The 18,762-nt window shown below is 42.6% G+C and overlaps 1 protein-coding gene across 1 annotated transcript; it reads right to left on the bottom strand.

Moving 5' to 3' along the window:
* Positions 1 to 334: 334 nt before the first annotated feature.
* LOC132818560 (di-N-acetylchitobiase-like) lies at positions 335 to 18,343 on the bottom strand. Its single transcript, XM_060829618.1, has 7 exons — positions 18,300 to 18,343; positions 16,341 to 16,479; positions 10,828 to 11,036; positions 6,745 to 6,916; positions 6,574 to 6,658; positions 2,110 to 2,136; positions 335 to 509 (listed from the first exon to the last, which is right to left on the bottom strand). The coding sequence occupies exons 2-7, from the start codon at positions 16,453 to 16,455 to the stop codon at positions 335 to 337; spliced, it is 783 nt and encodes a 260-aa protein (XP_060685601.1). The 5' UTR covers positions 16,456 to 16,479; positions 18,300 to 18,343.
* Positions 18,344 to 18,762: the final 419 nt, after the last annotated feature.

The raw sequence follows: 18,762 nt of genomic DNA, 5'->3' as shown, positions 1-18,762 counted from the left end.
ATCCCTGGATCATCCTCCAGGTGCTATAACCCATAATCCATAAAGATGTGCAGATTAGGTGCATAGCCCATGCTAAATTTCCCATAGTGCCCAGGAATGCGTAGGCTAAATGGATTAGCTACAGGAAATGCAGGGTTACAGGGACAGTGTATGTGGGTAGGTTTGGGTGGGATGTTGTTCAGAGGGTTGGTGTGACTCGATGTGCCGAATTGCCTGCTTCCACACTCACGGCATTCTATGATTTTTTTTGCCTATTTTTTAAAAGCTGTGTTCACTTGTAAAATAAGAGATTTATCTTATGTGGATCGTGGATGATTTCAGTTTGACACTTCCCTCATTTGGAAATTAGGGCATGCCACATCTCTTTTGTCTGTGCTGCTGCTGTGGGGTTTGCACCGTAGTTTAGGAAATTTCCAATCCATACACCAATGCCACGAATTTTTAATTTCTTCACAATAGATGATTTCAATGAAATGCTATCTGGATCGTCATACCAAACCTCGTGGTATGTATTATTAACCTGCAAAAAACAAAGCCAACGAGAGTTACACAGGGGAGGGTTAGGCAACAAATACTGGCCGAGCCAGTGACACTCACATCCCATGAGTGCATAAAACACCCTCCTTTGTAACAGCTTATGAAAACCATTGCAGTCTTACTTATACTGTGGTGAAGCACAGTCCAACAGTAGTGTCCCTGCCTCTAAGCCAGAAGACAAGGTTTGCTATTGAGGTGTGACATAACATTTCTGAACAGTTTAATTAAAAATACCGAGTACTGTATACTCTGCAATGTACTTTTTGCACATTTACATTTTTAGAAATAAGATCAGAAAGTAACACTCAAAAATGAAAGTCACTAATTCTTCATTGAGATCACAGGATTTTGAATGAGAATAAATGTCAACTTTTTAAATTGTTCAAATTACTAAAATTGGCAAAATTAATGAGTGTATTTGCCTGAAGATTGGAATAGAGTACAAATAACTGAATAGTGGCTAATGCTGGTAAAGTAATTTTCATCTAACTGAATTAGCTACAAGTTTGACAAATTTCAAATAGTTAGATAACAAGGGTGTTTACTGAGCGACATATTTTCAATTGTCTTAAACAGATATGTCCAACAGAGTTAGGCCCAGATGATTCAAGATTTCTGGCACTGGGATAAGGGGTGAGTGTCGATGCGGATCATAAACCTATAGCATTCCATCCTGGTCCCCCGGTGATAGGCAGTTCCATGTGCTCTCCTCTCCCTGCTGTGCCAACCCCTCACTCCCAGGCAAACTCTTGTGTCCCCCTCACCCCTAGATTTTTGAGGAGAGAGTCTGATCACCTTTTCAAGGATTCATGGTGCCTAGCATTCTTAGCTCAAGTATGAAAATCCAGCTCAATACAACAACATTCTTTGGTCTTGATTTAAGAACAAAACAATCTGCATTCATATAATGCCCTTATTTAGTAAAATAGTGTGGTATTTCTTAGAACACTATCCATAAAAACCTGACATCGAGACACCTTAAGGAAATGTTAGGATAGGTGACTGACTGCTTGATTAAAGACTGATGTACGAAAGAATGCATTGAAGATGAAAAGGAAAATAGGATTAAAAAAGGGATTTCTAGACCTTAAAGTCTAGGAAGCCAAGCTATGCAAGGCTATAGGCCAAGTGATGTAAAAAGGATTAGAATAGTCAGGTAGTTGTTTTGACAGGCACAGACATGATGGGCTGAAGGGCTTTTTTCTGAGCTGTTGACCTCTATGACTACATGTTACCAATAACAACAATCTTTCCTCAGCCACTCAATATCTCTGTTACTTCACTGTGCCTGGCTCAATATTTTGGAAGTCCCTCACTAACAGCTCTCTAGGTCTCCTTCCATTCCCTGGATTGCACAATTCAGAAAGACACTACTTTCTTCGGGGACAATGAGGGACAATAAATATTATTCCAGCCTGCCATTGTCCACGGACATGAGTATATAAAGGAAATGAAACACTGCAATGTTCACATTCTACAAGTCACATTGAAATACACAGCCTCCACATCGCTTTGATGGATAGTCTTACCATGTAGATATAGTAGGGGGCTTTATAGTCATCATCCCAGTATCTGCCACTAAGTGATTTTGGCAGGTGTCTCATGATCTGCTTGTACGATATCCAACGACTGGCTCGAAAGCTACAACTGGATTTACTGAAATGGAACACTGTCAAATCACATCTACCAGCCTGAAAAGTACAAAAAGATTAACAACACTTGTGAATAGAGTTCCTGTGGTTCCTTCAAAAATGCAGAAACAGCGAGATTATTTTTAAAAATGCGAGACAATTTAAGATATTAAAAGGCAAATAATTTCTAATGAAGAACTCAATCAGGCCTGGAGAATGGAAAAAGGAGTAGCAGATGAAGAAGAGAGGTAAAAACTATTTTCTAAATGGGGAAAGGTCTCAGAAATCTGAAGCACAAAGGGACTTAGGAGTACTAGGTCAGGATTCTCTTAAAGTTACCCTGCAGATTCAGTTGGCAGTTCGGAAGGCAATTGCAATGTTAGTATTCATTTCGAGAGGGTTAGAATACAAGAGCAGAGGTGACCTGCTGAGGCTATCTCAGACTCTGGTTACATTGCATTTGGAATATTGTGGTTTGGAATATTTGTGCACGCTGTATGGCAGGAAGGATGCTCTGGCTATGCAGGGGATCCAGAGGAGGTTTACAAGAATAATCCGGGGAAGAAGGGCTTGTCATAGGAGGAACGGTTGAGAAGTCTTGATGGGGTTCAGAAAGATGAGAGGGGGTCTGACTGAAACTTACAGAATACTGAGAGGCCTGGATAGAGTGAACATCAAGAAGATGTTTCCACTCATAGGGGAGATGAGGACCCAAGATTACAGCCTCAAAGTAAAGGGACAACCCATTTGCATTGAGATGAGGAAGAGGAATTTCTTCAGCCAGGGGGTAGTGAACCTGTGGAACTCATTGCCGCAGATGGCTGTGGGGGCCAAATCATTGAGAGTATTTTAGAAAGTGATCAGTAGGTTCTTGATTAGTAAGGGGATCAAGGCCTACAGGGAGAAGGCAGGAGGATTGGATTGAGAAACACATCAGCCAGGTCCCCTGGATTTTCTGATTGATACTCTGGTGATAACACCACTAGGCCAATGCCTCACCTTCATCCAAAATGGACTACTGCTGTGGTTCTGTGTGCTAGTTGTCTCCCTAAACTCCCTGGATTGCAAAACCATGTGCTTCTTTCCATGAAGGCAATTTGTCATTGGCCTTAATCGTTAGCTGCCATCCTCTCCCCTCAGACAGCCCCTGAGTGACCTCCTTTACCCAGGAGGCAGGGAGGCAACACACCATTGGATTCTTACCTGTACATGCAGAAATGCTTTTTTCTTCTTTATTTGTTCACCGGATTTGTTCACGGCATGGTAACTCTGTGGTTAGCACTGCTGCCTCACAGTGGCAGGGATCTGGGTTTGATTCCAGCCTTGGGCGACTATCTGTGTGGAGTTTGCACATTCTCCCCGTGTCTATGTGGGTTTCCTCTGGGTGCTCTGTTTCTTCGCACAGTCCAAAGATTGCAGGTTAGGTGAAATGGCCATGCTAAATTGTCTGTAGTGTCCAAGGATGTACAGACTAAGTGGGTTAGTCATGGCAAATGTGGGGTTACATGATGGGGGTGGGTCTGGATGGGATGCTCTTCAGAGAGTCAGTGTGGCCACAATGGGCTGAATGGCCTTCTTCCACACTGTCGGGATTCTGTGAATCTATGGTTTGATTTGGGCATCACCAGCAAGGTCAGAGTTTGTTGGCCATTCCTCATTGCCTTCGAACCTAAATGGCTCGCAGGGGTCATTTTGGGGGCCTGGAGCGCATATAGGACATTGTAGGTGAGGATGGCAGAATTAAGACCATAGGATCAGAAGAAACAGGAACAGGAGTAGGTCATTCAGCAACTCAAACCTACTCCACCATATGATAAGATCATGGCTCGCATCCAATTTCTTTCCCTTTCTGTTCATAAAGCACATTAATGAGCCAGTGAACAATATCTGTTCCCCTCTCAAATTTATTATCACTCTACATCTTCCAAATCTTCCCTGACCTCCCTATGAAATCCCTATTGTACTCCCATGAGCAGCCCATATTTTCATAATGAGAGGTCTCTTCTGTACTACTTGCTTAGTTCTTCTAGACTCTTTGGTGGTCACCAACTCCCTCAAAAATAAACAGAACAACATTACTGAAGTAGATTAGGTTATCTACAGTGTGGAAACAGGCCATTCAACTCAACAAGTTACCATCAATCCTCCGAAGAGTAACCCACACCGACCGATTTCCCTCTGACTAATGCACCTAACACTATGGGCAATTTAGCATGGTCAATTCACCTAAACTGCACATCTTTGAATTGTGGGAGGAAGCCGGAGCACCCGAGGAAACCCACGCAGACACGGGGAGAATGTACAAACTCCACTCAGTTACCCAAGGCAGGAATCAAACCTGGGTCCCTGGCACTGTGAGGTTGCAGTGTTATCTACTGAGCCACCATGCCGCCCACAAGTCGTCCCCAGACAAGCTTACAAATGAAAACTATTGGGTTGTTTTAACATATAAATATCCTGGCTGAACAGTTACAGATAAATTAGCTTCACTACTTTATTTGCCTCAAAGAAGCACTGACAAGGATGAACATAACCATAACATGGAACTCCTATTCTGAGCTTTCTGGAGTCAATAATCAATTTTTAAGTTAAATCTTTTGTTTCTCATTCTTAAAAAAAATTCAAAATGGTGCCAGATCATGGCAACAGTGGAAAAGCTTTTAACTACTGTTTTTCTCACTGTGAAATACACATGACATTCATTCATTCAATATCTAAGTCAAATGGATACAACTGAAAAATGAGTGTAAATATCAAAGAAATTAATGGAGAAGGAAGCAAAATTTTGAAAACATTAAAGATTTTCAAGAAGAAGTCACGGTTCTTAGAGTGAGAGGGATCAAAGGATATGGGGAGGAACCTGGAACAGGGTATTGAATTGAAATATCAGCCAAGACTTTATTAATGACAGAGCAGGCTTGAGGGGCCAAATGGCCTACACTTCCCTCTTTTCTATGTTTTCATGAAAGCAAGTTAGCCAACGTAAAATCTGCATTTGCTGCATTATATTTTATGTTGCTCAAAAAATGCATAACCTACAGTCAATCCATGTAAGATTCTGTAAATCCCACTTTCGAAATAAAACCAGCTTGACACAAAATTGGGACAGAGACAGACTTTAACCTCACACTTTTAATACATTGTCTGAACTGAGGTGACACATTTTGTAAGAAAACCTGAAGTTATCTTGAGAATGTGACTTAAAAGGAGTTCTGGAATTTACATATTAATGAACCGAAACTGCCAAATCTATTCTAAAAGATGAAATAGTTAATCTAAGTTTGTTTACTATATTGCAATTGCATGATACTGTAACATTTTGCTATAAATTCTATGTCTTCCAGTCCTGCTTCACAACCACCTGATGAAGAAGCAGCGCTTCGAATGCTACTGTTTCCAAATAAACCTGTTGGGCTCAGATTACAACAGGATCTTGATCAGATGGGCCATTGGGCTGAGAAGTGGCAGATGGAGTTTAATTCAGATAAATGCGAAGTACTGCATTTTGGGAACGCAAATCTTAGAAGGACTAATACACTTAATGGTAAGGTCCTAGGGAATGTTGCTAAACAAAGAGAGTGCAGGTTCATAGCTCCTTGAAAGTGAAGTCACAGGCAGATGGGATAGTGAAGAAAGCATTCGGTATGCTTTCCTTTATTGGTCAGAGTATTGAGTACAGAAGTTGGGAGGTCATGTTGCAGCTGTACAGGACATTGGTTAGGCCACTGTTGGAGTATTTTGTGCAATTCTGGTCTCCTTCCTATCGGAAAGATTTTGTGAAACTTGAAATGGTTCAGAAAAGATTTACAAGGATGTTCCCAGGGTTGGAAGATTTGAGCTATAGGGAAAGGCTGAATAGGCTGAGGGTGACCTTGTAGAGGTTTATAAAGTCATGAGGAGCATGGATAGGATAAATAGACAAAGTCTTTTCCCCGGGGGGAGTCCAGAACTCGAGGGCATAGGTTTAGGGTGAGGGGGGAAGATATAAAAGAGACCTAAGGGGCAACTTTTTCACGCAGAGGGTGGTACGTGTATGGAATGAGCTACCACTGGAAGTGGTGGAGGCTGGTACAATTGCAACATTTCAAAGGCATCTGAATGGGTATATGAATAGGACGGGTTTAGAGGGATATGGGCCAGGTGCTGGCAGGTGGGACTAGATTGGGTTTGTATATCTGATCAGCATGGACGAGTTGGACCGAAGGGTCAGTTTCTGTGCTGCACATCTCTATGACTCTAAAACCTGGTGTTGTATGATTTTTAACATAAAAAAGAATAGACTATTCCACAATACAAGTAGACACCCTGAATGAACCTCAGACGGATATATTAGACATAATCAGATTTCAATCTGATTTCTTGTGCAAGGTAAACTAATCATTTTAGCCTTACCTCAAGGAAGCGCTGGCAAGTATAGTCATAACCATACCATGGAACTCCCATTATGAGTTTCTTGGAATCAATACCTAGATTGATATAAGCTGAGAGACCTAAAGGGGAAAAATTAATGATAGTTTTAGATCAACATTGATGCAGGACGGGTAGACCCTGAACCAGAAAGTGATTTAGTACATACCTGCTAATGTCTTGTTATAGGGTGCATTTGGCTTTGCAAGACAATCACCTAGCGTTCTACGTTCTATGTCAAATGACATCACAAATAAGAAGTCACAGGCATTCGCAATTGCTGTGTAATCAAAACATCGACCAGTTTTACAATGAGGAGACCAAGGTACGTTAAATGTGACCTGAAGTAGAAAAATAACAAGAAATTAATTTATTCTAAGGGAATGAGATGAAATCAAGCATATACATCTGAGTTACTCACTGCAGGACTCCAACAGCAGGTCAGAGGCTAGGAATATCTATGGCCACCATCTACCAGGCACAAGTCAGGAGTATGTTGGAATACTCTCCACTTGTCTGGATGGGTGCAGCTCCAACAACACTCAAGAAGCTCAACACCATCCAGGACAAAGCAACCCACTTGATTGGCACCACATCCTCAAAACTCCACTCCCTTCACCACCGACACTCAGTAACAGCACAGTGTACTATCCACAAGGTACACTGCAAAAATTCAGCAAAGATCTTTGCATAACACTTTCCAAACCATGACCACTTCCAATGAGAAGGACAAGGGCAGCAAGAACACCACTCTCTGCAAATTCCCCTCCAAGTTACTCTCCATCCTGACTTGGAAATATATCACTGTTCCTTCACTGTCGCTGCGTCAAAATCCTGGAATTCCCTCCCTAATGCCACTGTGGGTATTCCTACATCACATGAACTGCAGCAGTTTCTGAAGGAGAATTAGGGATGGGCATTAAATTCTGGCCCAGCCAGCGACACCCATATCCTGTGAATAAATAATAAAAAATATAGTGGCTACAAAAGCATGTCGAAGCTGTGAAATCTGTGGCATTTATCTCCTGGCTCTATAAAGCCTGTCCCACCACTATGAGGCACAGATCAGGGGTGTGATGGATAACTCAACTGCCTGGTTGAGTTCAGTTCCTCAAAACTACTCAGTATAAAGCAGCGAAATTGGCTGCTACTCTACCAGTCGTAACTATTAGGTAAAAACAGGGACTGCAGATGCTGGAAACCAGATTCTAGATTCGAGTGGTGCTGGAAAAGCACAGCAGTTCAGGCAGCATTCGAGGAGCAGGAAAATCGACGCTTCGGGCAAAAGCTCTTCATCAGGAATAGAGGCAGAGTGCCTGCAGGGTGGAGAGGTGTCTAGGCTAATATTAAGCTATTTGGTGACAAAGAGTTGCATACTTTCACAATTTCTGATGCTTTGAGTGGCCCCAGTTAAGATGGAGTCTGTGCCCTTGCTGAAATGGTTTACATCTGTGGTGATTTTAAGGTCACAATTGATCCAGTGCTGTGTGCTGAACAGTATCCTTTGTCTTTAATAAATAGCCTATTTGCTTGACTAGCTGGAGGTCAGCCTTTCAGTAAAATTGATCTTAGTCAAGCCTATCTTGAAGATTGAGCTATAGGGAGAAGCTGAACAGGCTGGGGCTCTATTCCCTGGAGCATTGGAGGTTGAGGGGTGACCTTATAGAGGTTTACAAAATCATGATGGGCATGGATAGGATAAATAGACAAAGTCTTTTCCCTGGGGTCAGGGAGTCCAGAACTAGAGGGTATAGGTTTAGGGTGAGAGGGGAAGGATATAAAAGAGACCTAAGGGGCAATGTTTCACACAGAGGGTGGTGTGTGTATGGAATGAGCTGCCAGAGGAAGTGGTGGAGGCTGGTACAATTGCAACATATAAAAGGCATTTGGATGTGTATATGAATAGGAAGGGTTTGGAGGGATATGGGCCGGGTGCTGGCAGGTGGGACTAGATTGGGTTGGGATATCTGGTCAGCATGGACGTGTTGGACCGAAGGGTCTGTTTCCACACTGTACATCTCTATGACTCTATGACTCTATGAGTCATAGCTATTCACTATCGTCACCATCACTGCATAGATGCAGCAGTGTGTACCATCTACAAGATGCATCCCATCAAGTATCAACTAATTCTGCCAGGCAATGGCCATTTTCAACAAGAGATAATTGAACAGAACAGGTACATACTGAAAGGTTGTTTCCCATTGTGAGAGAATCTAGGACCAGAGGGCATCATCTCAGGTTAAGGGGTCACACAGTTAAGGCAGAGATGAGGAGGAATTTTGTTTCTCAGAGAGTAGTGAATGTGTGGAAGTCTTTGCCACAAAGGGCTGTCGAGGCTGGGTCATTCAATACGGTTCAAGGTTGAGACAGATGGATTTTTTAATCAGTAAGGCAACTAAGGTTCTGGTGAAAAGGCAGGAAAGTTGAGGATTATAAGATCAGCCATGAGCTCACTGAGTGGCAGAGCACACTGGATGGGCTGAATGGCTTGATTGTGCTCCTATGTTTTATGGCAACATCCTTTCAGGCTGAACATTCCTGATCATGGTAATTCACTATATTCTAAACAAATCTCCTCTTTTAATCTCTAGTACATTTGGCAATTACCTAAGGGCTGTTTTCACTGGTTACTAGCCCACATACTACTGGTTACATTTTCTACTCATTGATGTTATCAAAACATTTTGCATATTGAGTGTTTTTTGGCATTTCCACTTTCCTCACAACTCTTGATTCCCTTACTAATTAAAACTCTGTCCATCTCAGCCGTGAATATATATAATGATGCAGCTTCACCAGCCCTCTGCAGCAAAGAATTCCACAGATTCACTCGGAGAGAGAAAAAAAAATCCTCCTCATCTCAGTCTAAAGTAGACAACTCCTTATTCTGAGATGATGCTCCCTGGTCCTAGAATCTCTCACAAGCAGAAACAACCTCTTCACATCTACCTATTCGCGTCCCCTAAGAATCTTGTATGTTTTAATAAGGTCACTTCATATTCTTCTAAACTCTAATCAGTACATGCCAACTTATTCAAACTCTCTTCTTAAGACTGTCCCTCCATACCTGACATCAGCCTTGTGAACCGTCTCTAGACTGCTTCCAGTGTCAGTACATTTTTCGATACTTATGGGAACCAATATTGTTCACAATATTCCTGTAATCTAACTAACGACAGCGATACAAGTTGAAATTGCTGGAAAAACTCAGAGGTCTGGCAGCATTGGTGGAGAGAATCAGAGTTAACGTTTCAGATTGAATGACCCTTCCTCAGAACAGATGGTCTAACTAATGCTTTGTATAATTTTAGCAAAGACTACCCACTTGAAGTGCTCCAGCTCGAAACGTTGATTTTCCTGCTCCTTCAGATGCTGTCTGACCTGCTGTGCTTTTCCAGCCACACACTCTCAACTCTGATCTCCAGCATTGGAAGACCTCACTGTCTCCTACCTACTTTTATACTCAATTCCCTTTGAAATAAAGATCAGCATTCCATTTCCTCTAATAACTGCTGAATTTGGACGCTAACCTCTTGTGATTTATGCACAACACTTCTCAAATCTCTCTGTTCTGTTGGTGGTAGCTCTAATTGTAACTGTGAATACAGAATAAATAATTCTCAAAGAACAGACACAAGCATAGTGGGCCAAATGGACTCCTCCTGTGTTGTATACTTCTTGTGTGAAAGTTATGGTTTCACACATTCCGTCCCAGGAAGCTGAGCTGAAATGTATTTGCATAATTCTGAACTGTAAGGGCTAATCTGCTGAAAATTCAGTTTAAGATTAGATTCACTGGAAACAGGCTCTTTGGCCCAACAAGTCCACACCGACCCTCCAAAGAGTAACCCATCTGATCCCTGGAAACAGGCTCTTTGGCCCAACATGTCCACACCGACCCTCCTACTTCCCTCTGACTAATGCACCTAACACTACAGGCAATTTTAGCACAGCCATTTCACCTAACCAGTACATCTTTGGACTGTAGGAGGAAACCCACATAAAGAGAAGGTACAAACCCCACACAGTCACCCAAGGCTAGAATTGAACCTGGGACCCTGGTGCTGTGAGGCAGCAATGCTAACCACTGAGCCACCATATTAAGCTACTCCAAATTGAGCTATCTAAGCAGCCTTGTACTGTGATAATCCATTAATAAACAGCAGCCAGATATAATTTTACTTATCCAGAACTTGTCACGGTTCATGCTAATTAAATAGAAACCATGTCAAAGTAATGGCTCTTTTACCTGAGATCCTGGTATTTCCCGATGGAAGATGTGTGCAGTTTCCTGAACCAAGTGGGGCAATGCGTGATAATTTTCAGATCCAGGTTTCAGGACATCCCACATTTCCAAGTTGATGCCATCCATAAAACGCTTTCTTGCTCGCAGCACTTTTTCTTTGATCCACTTTGCTCGCTTCTTTCTGTTTATCAGGTTCTGCTGCGATATAGTTGCTGGTGAAGCATGAAGAAAGAGCAACAGGTATTTATAAGATAAAGTCAACGTACTGTAACCAGACCATAATGAATTAGAGAAAGCCAACTGGTGTTGGTTTAATCTGAGGGTCACCACACCTCAGGCAAGGGGAGAGGTTGAGAAGGAGAGTCCTTCATGTTAACCTCAGCCAATGTGGGAATTAAACCCATGCTGCTGGCATCACTAACCAGCTATCTAAACCTATGCTGCTTGCGTCACTAACCAGCTATCTAAACCTATGCTGCTTGCATCACTAACCAGCTATCTAAACCCATGCTGCTTATATCACTAACCAGCTATCTAAACCTATGCCGCTGGCATCACTAACCAGCTATCTAAACCCATGCTGCTTATATCACTAACCAGCTATCTAAACCTATGCTGCTTGCATCACTAACCAGCTATCTAAACCCATGCTGCTTATATCACTAACCAGCTATCTAAACCTATGCCGCTGGCATCACTAACCAGCTATCTAAACCTATGCTGCTTATATCACTAACCAGCTATCTAAACCTATGCTGCTGGCATCACTAACCAGCTATCTAAACCCATGCTGCTTACATCACTAACCAGCTATCTAAACCCATGCTGCTGGCATCATTTGCACAACAGACAGCCCCAAACTCTAAAAGAATTGCAAATATGAAGACGATAGAAGTTTACAAATTTATGAAAGGCTTGAATAGAATGGATAATCAGTGTCTTTTTTCAAGGTTGGAAATGTCACTTGTTAGGGGACATGGTTTAATGTAAAGGGGGGATATCTTTAAAGGAGATGTGAGAGGCATTTTTTTTCACACAGAGTGTGGTAAGTGCCTGAAATGCACTGAGAGGAAGCAGTAAAGCATGTAGAATAATAACGTTTAAGAGGCATCATGACAGGTACATGAATAGGCAGGGAATAGAGGGACTCAGATCGCATAGAGGCAGAAGGTTTTTAGTTTAGAAAGATATCATGTATCAGCACAATCTTGGTGGGCCGAATGGCCTGTTCCTGTGCTGTACTGTCCTTTGTTGTTCTTAGATAGTAGTCAAGGAAGATCTCCCTGGTAGCTGAATTTACAATGTGCCTTCCACAGTCTAAGAATCTCCTTTAAAGCAAGAGAATTATTTCTAAAGTATAATGACTGATATTTTGTTCGCAGACATTGTATCTATTTATCCCCAGCAAGGGGCCGTGAATAGGAAGTTAGGTACATAGAACATAGAACATAGAAAAATACAGCGCAGTACAGGCCCTTCAGCCCTCGATGTTGCACCGACCGAAGCCTACCTAACCTACACTAGCCCAATAACCTCCATATGCTTATCCAATCCCCGCTTAAATGACCATAAAGAGGGAGAGTCCACCACTGCTACTGGCAGGGCATTCCATGAACTCACAACCCGCTGAGTAAAGAATCTACCCCTAACATCTGTCCTATACCTACCACCCCTTATTTTAAAGCTGTGTCCCCTAGTAACAGCTGACTCCATTAGCGGAAAAAGGTTCTCACTGTCAACCCTATCTAAACCCCTAATCATCTTGTACACCTCTATCAAATCTCCCCTAAACCTTCTTTTCTCCAATGAGAACAGCCCCAAATGCCTCAGCCTTTCCTCATACGATCTTCCTACCATGCCAGGCAACATCCTGGTAAACCTCCTCTGCACTCTTTCCAATGCCTCCACATCCTTCCTATAGTATGGCGACCAAAACTGCACACATTACTCCAGATGAGGCCGCACCAGAGTCTTATACAACTGCAACATGACCTCAGGACTCCGGAACTCAATTCCTCTACCAATAAAGCCCGGTACACCATATGCCTTCTTCACAGCACTATTTACCTGGGTGGCAACTTTCAGAGATCTGTGTACATGGACACCAAGATCCCTCTGCTCATCCACACTACCAAGTAGCCTACCATTAGCCCAGTAATCCATCTTCTTGTTATTCCTACCAAAGTGAATGACTTCACACTTACCTACATTGAACTCCATTTGCCACTTTTCTGCCCAGCTCTGCAACTTATCTATATCCTGCTGTAACCTGCCACATCCTTCTTCGCTGTCCACAACTCCACCGACTTTCGTGTCATGCACAAACTTGCTCACCCAGCCTTCAAGCCCCTCCTCTAGATCATTTATAAAGATGACAAACAACAGTGGTCCCAAAATGGTAATCGAGGGATCAGTTTATTGTTTTGTTGGTGTTAGGTGAGGAATAAATGTTCTGGATTAGTGCTGCTGGAAGAGCACAGCAGTTCAGGCAGCATCCAAGGAGGAGCAAAATCGACGTTTCGGGCAAAAGCCCTTCATCAGGAATAAGTAAATGTTGCCTAGGGCACCCCAAGAACTTCCCGTTCTTCGTAAAATTGTGCCATTGGGGCCTTCTCCATGCACCTCAGCAGAAGGTGTTCAGCAGTTCATCAGAAATGCAGCACTCCCTCAGTGCTGCACTAAATGTAAAGTCCCAGGGTAAACCCAACCTTCTGACCTAGAAGAGATTTTTAAACAGTAAAGTGATCTTAATTTCTAATGGGAGTTTGCACATCATGTGACTTGTGTCTATGTATTCCACACTACAAGGTCACCAAGATTTCCAATAGTCTGCTTTAAAAAATGGCTCAACCTATCTTACTTTATACTTTGGACAGTGGCTGATTTCTTTATAACTTCATAACAGTTAAGAGGAAGCTTTATCATAACAGTTCATAAGACATTACCTTATAATATTTCTGCATGTTTAATTGTAGCCTGAAACATGTAAAGAGAAAACAGATTTTTTTTAATTCATGGGATGAGGGCTTCGCCGGCTTGGACAGCATTCATTGTCCAACCTTAATTGCCCAGAGGGCAGTTAACAGTCAACCACATTGCTGTGGGCTTTGGAGTCACATGTAGATCAGACCAGGCAAGATTTGGAGATGCTGGTGCTGGACTGGGGTGTACAAAGTTAAAAATCATACAACACCAGGTTATAGTCCAACAGGTTCTGGATCAGTGGTGCTGGAAGAGCACAGCAGTTCAGGCAGCATCCAACGAGCAGCAAAATCGACGTTTCGGGCAAAAGCCCTTCATCAGCACCACTGATCCAGAATCTGGTTTCCAGCATCTGCAGTCATTGTTTTTACCTCGTTGATTATAGTCCAACAGGTTTAATTGGAAGCACACTAGCTTTCAAAGCATCACTCCTTCATCAGGTGATCACCTGATGAAGGAGTGACACTCCGAATTGCTTCCAATTAAACCTGTTGGACTATAACCTGGTGTAGTGTGATTTTTAACTTTGTAGACCAGGTAAGAATAGCACTTTCCTTCCCTAAAGGACCTTAGTGAATCAGATTTATTATTCCCAACAATTGATAATGGATTCATGGTCATCATTGGACTTTTTAACTCCAGGTGTTTATTGAATTCTGATTCCACCATTTGCCATGGCAGAATTTGAACTCTGATCCCTAGGATATTGCCTGGGTCTCTGGATTAACAGTCCAGCAACAATACCACTAAGCCATTCCTTCCCCAATAGAAGGAAAGGATTGCTGCATTTTTAAAAAAGCAAATAGTTTGACACTCATTGTAAGTGTTGTTTACACAGCTGCTTGTTCAAACACTGGGCAAGTCTAGCTGTAGATGAGCTCAAGCTCAAGGGGTATGTACAACAGAGCTTTGGCTGGCAATGAGCTGCAGACTGGTCTGGCATTGCTGATCCATTTTTGATAACAAACAACTATGTCAGTGATTCCCAGATAGTTGTGTGTGAGAATACTTGGGCAGACATCATTGGGCCTCTAGAAAAGAATGAGCAGTAAAAACACCTCAAGTCTGATAAAAGCTATTTTACTTCCTCCTATCCAGTCACCCTATGCCTCTTGCAAACAAGTGAAAGCACCTGGAGAAAGGAGGTTGAGGATTAGCAAGTCCTGACAAGCCAGAAGGTACATCTCAGCAAACCCTGGAATAGGAACCATATTAACTGCCTTCCTAATACTTCCCTCTGCCCATGCCACCCAGATGTTTCTCTGTCTGTATCTGACTGTATTGATATATAGGGGCAATTTTACAAGGGGGGTTAGAGTTTTAACCTTTAGAGTTAAATGCCAATAGTTCATAATTGTTTACCTGTAGCTGAAATCTATTTGTTTGTAATAAATGTTAACTTGTGTTCAGTACAGAAAGCAAACCCTTGCTTTATGTCAATATGGGTATAAAATGCAAATAATTTGGGGAACTTTGCATTGTTTAATTAAATGTATGACAATTGGTGTGACTCTGAGGGTAGCAGGACTTGGATTTCCAGGGTACAATCCCAATGAGGTGCGACAATTTTGTAACATTTCCCACCTCTCAACATTGAGAAATGACACAGACCATGATTATTCATCTATTATTTTTGGTAGGTAGAATATTTGCTCAGAATTAACGAGCATTGACTGAGTATTCAATCCTCTTCCAGTGTCTCAATTTATCCAATTGTATTTCTATTCCTTTTGATGCCATCCAACTTTCATGTTAATGCATCTCTAGTGTTCTTATTAACTACAGCAATGGGGGTTGATTCGAAATGACTGCCTGGCCAATTCAATAAGGACAATAAATGCTAGCCTAGCCAGCAATGCTCACATTCCATCCTTGAATTTAAAAGCAATTTTTAACTTCAAGCCACTCCTGCCTCTCATGCTCACAAACCCAGCAAAGACCTCAAACTTGACAGGAGAGATGCAAAACAAAACATACAGGAGTGGCCAATCCCCGGCAATAATGGACAAAAGCCTCTCTGGAGTTCACTGTAGGTGTAAAAGCAAAATTAAACATGAAGGATATTTCAACTAGAGCATTCACATCAAATTAATTCCCACTGTGAAATTCCTTGTCCTTTTTTTTACATAAGATTTTGATCTCATATTATTTCGTGGTAATCTAAACTGGAAGAGACAAAGGAGGGAGGTCGCAATATTGTTGAACAAGTTTGCAGAGATATTTTCCATTATAAACATGTACGGAGGAATTGGTAAGGGGAAACATGAAGTGCAAATGTGTGGAAAAATTAGACAATGGGAAGTAATGCTTTGCAGACAGAAAAGATGCGTCATTGTGAAATTTTTAATATATTGCACAGAATAATTTGCAACTGTTGTATCAAAGCTGGGGAGGAATGTATGGAATGTGAAGGGAAGACAAATTAGAATTGCTAAGAAAACTCTGCACACTGTGTTCCTTAACAAGACTGTTGTAATGAGGCTGGCATTTTGTGAGGATTAGATTTTTTCTTTCTTTGTGATAAAATTAGTTACCTTTCAGGACAACTCGAACATTATTTGCATGAGCATGACACAATAGCTCACGGTCATACTTTCCAAAGGCAACAATTGTCGTGACCTTTGACCAGTCGTAATGTTTCCAATCCATTCCTCCACTATCAAAGACAACGACCTGTTACAAAAATAAGGCAGTCAGTCGAAGAAATGACATGAAACAACATCAATCTTTCTTCAATCAATAACATTATCCACGCTCCGGTAACAGACTAGGAAAGGGATTGAGTCTGCAGGTTATTTGCTGAATCCCTTGTGACCACACTGTCCACTGAGCAACATTACCCTGAACCTCAGCAACTACTGAACAGTTACATTGTCATTTTACGCTGTGGTTTGTCCTAAGATCACTTTAGTCCGAACCAGAATCTCAGGTTTACAAAAGCTGAGGTGAAGTCACAATTTTATTACGTGACCCCCAAGATTCTTAACTGGTGCTTCAGGGTCAAGCCTTAACCATGGTATTAGGCTGTCATTGTAAGATCACACATCATTTACAAGTTTACATCTCAGAATTTTTTTTAAAGAAAGTATTTAATTGGTGCTGCATTTATAATCATAGCACAAGCAGAAAGAATCTAACTATCACACCTGATCAGTCAATGGCATTGCCACTGCTGAATCCCACATTCTGGGAGATACCTTTGACCTAAAACTGGACATGCCAGTTTGTCCAGCATCAGCAGTCCTCACTCTCTCCATGCCATACAAAAGCGGGTTAAAGCTATGAATTCTGTGGTTAGGAATTCAACAAAAGTGTCCATTATCTAGAAGGCAGAAGTCAGGAGTGTGCTGGAATACTCCCCACTTTCCTGGATGGGTGCAGCTCCAACAACACTCAAGAAGCTTGACACCATCCAAGACAAAGTAGCCCCCCCCACTTGAGTGGTACTTATCACATTCAGCATCCCATCACTGGACACTCAGTAACAGCAGTGTATACTATCTACAAGACACACAGCACAAATTCACCAAGGCTCCTCCAATAGCACCTTTCAAACACTTGACCACTTACAACTAGAATGACAAGGGCAGAAGATACAGGGGAACACCACCACCTGCAAATTCCCCTCCAAGCCACTCACCATCCTGACTTTGAAGTATATCACTGCTGCTTCAGTGTCAGGGGGTAACAATCCTGGAACTCCCTCCCTCAGGGCATTGTGGGTCAACCTACAGCAGCAGTTCAAGAGGGCAGCTCACCCCTCACCTTCTCAAGGCCAGCTAGGGTCAGGCAAGAAATGCCCAGGTAGAGATGTCCACAACCCATGTACATCGAAAAGTATTATTTAAAATATCTCTGGGTCAATATTCTGTGCAAACGGCAATCCTGATCCATGGGATTAAACTGTCAGAATGGATCACACTTCGTTCCAGAGGCTGTACATCAGGGACACCGTTTAACAGAAATCTTTTCCTGCTGCTGCTGCTGCTCTTGTTAAAATATCTTTGCACTGCTCAGTTTTCCCGAGGCTCCTGTTTCACACAGGCTGGAACGAGAGCAAGTTACACACTTTCCCATCCAGATTGGAGAGAATTTGATCCTCTCTGCATCCCAACAAGGATCTGAGCTGGTCCAGCTCCCCCTGTCCCTGAGCAGGACTCAGCCCCTCAGCCTGGACCTGACCCTTGGTTTGTGTCAAGGAGCCTTCTCCAGCCTGAATCCCCCAGGGCCCGGAGTGGAGCTGGAGCCTGACTGGGAGGGACACTCTGTTCCCCAGCCGAAGCCAGGCCAGCCCCGGGGAGGGAAAGACCATCCTCCAGAGGAGAATCTCTCCCAACTCACACAACAGAGCAGGGGCTGGGGAGAGGAGCAGCAGCACACGGGGAGAGACAGGAGCTCCCATCCCAATACTCCATCCCAAGTGTTGCTGCTCAATGGCCTTCAAAAGACAACTTCCAGGCAACTAGAGAATTGAATGGTTTGCAAATACCCACCTCGACTTGGTGCTGATGGTCAGCAGGCAGAGGCTGGCACAGATTCAGGGATGGACACGGACATCTGGTCAAGGAACCAGCCCTAGAGCTTGAGCAGATCCCCAGCACCAACACCACCAGAAACTGCACTAAAACCAAACTCCAGCACATCCTCTCGGCCGGAGATGAAGATCCATCAGATACAGTGAGATGCTTCATTTATACCGAGGGTCATGTGAGTGATGATGCCGCCTCCTGGCTCTCTCTATCTCTATCTCAGTTTGTGTGATAACAGGAAAATGTTGACGCAAACTCCATCCTGGCAAATGTAACTTTGTAGAGAAGTTCTCCCCCGTATTCCAGCTCCTGAACAACATTCAATCATTTATGAAGCTTTGACCATCTTTTAGGCAACATTGCTCCTGGGAAAAGAAAAATCGCTTTATATCTGCCTGCTATTTAAGAGTCACTTCTTAACATGAGC

This window comes from Hemiscyllium ocellatum, chromosome 9 (assembly GCF_020745735.1).
Source record: "Hemiscyllium ocellatum isolate sHemOce1 chromosome 9, sHemOce1.pat.X.cur, whole genome shotgun sequence".
NCBI lineage: Eukaryota > Metazoa > Chordata > Chondrichthyes > Orectolobiformes > Hemiscylliidae > Hemiscyllium > Hemiscyllium ocellatum.
This window is presented reverse-complemented; position numbering and strand designations above follow the sequence as displayed.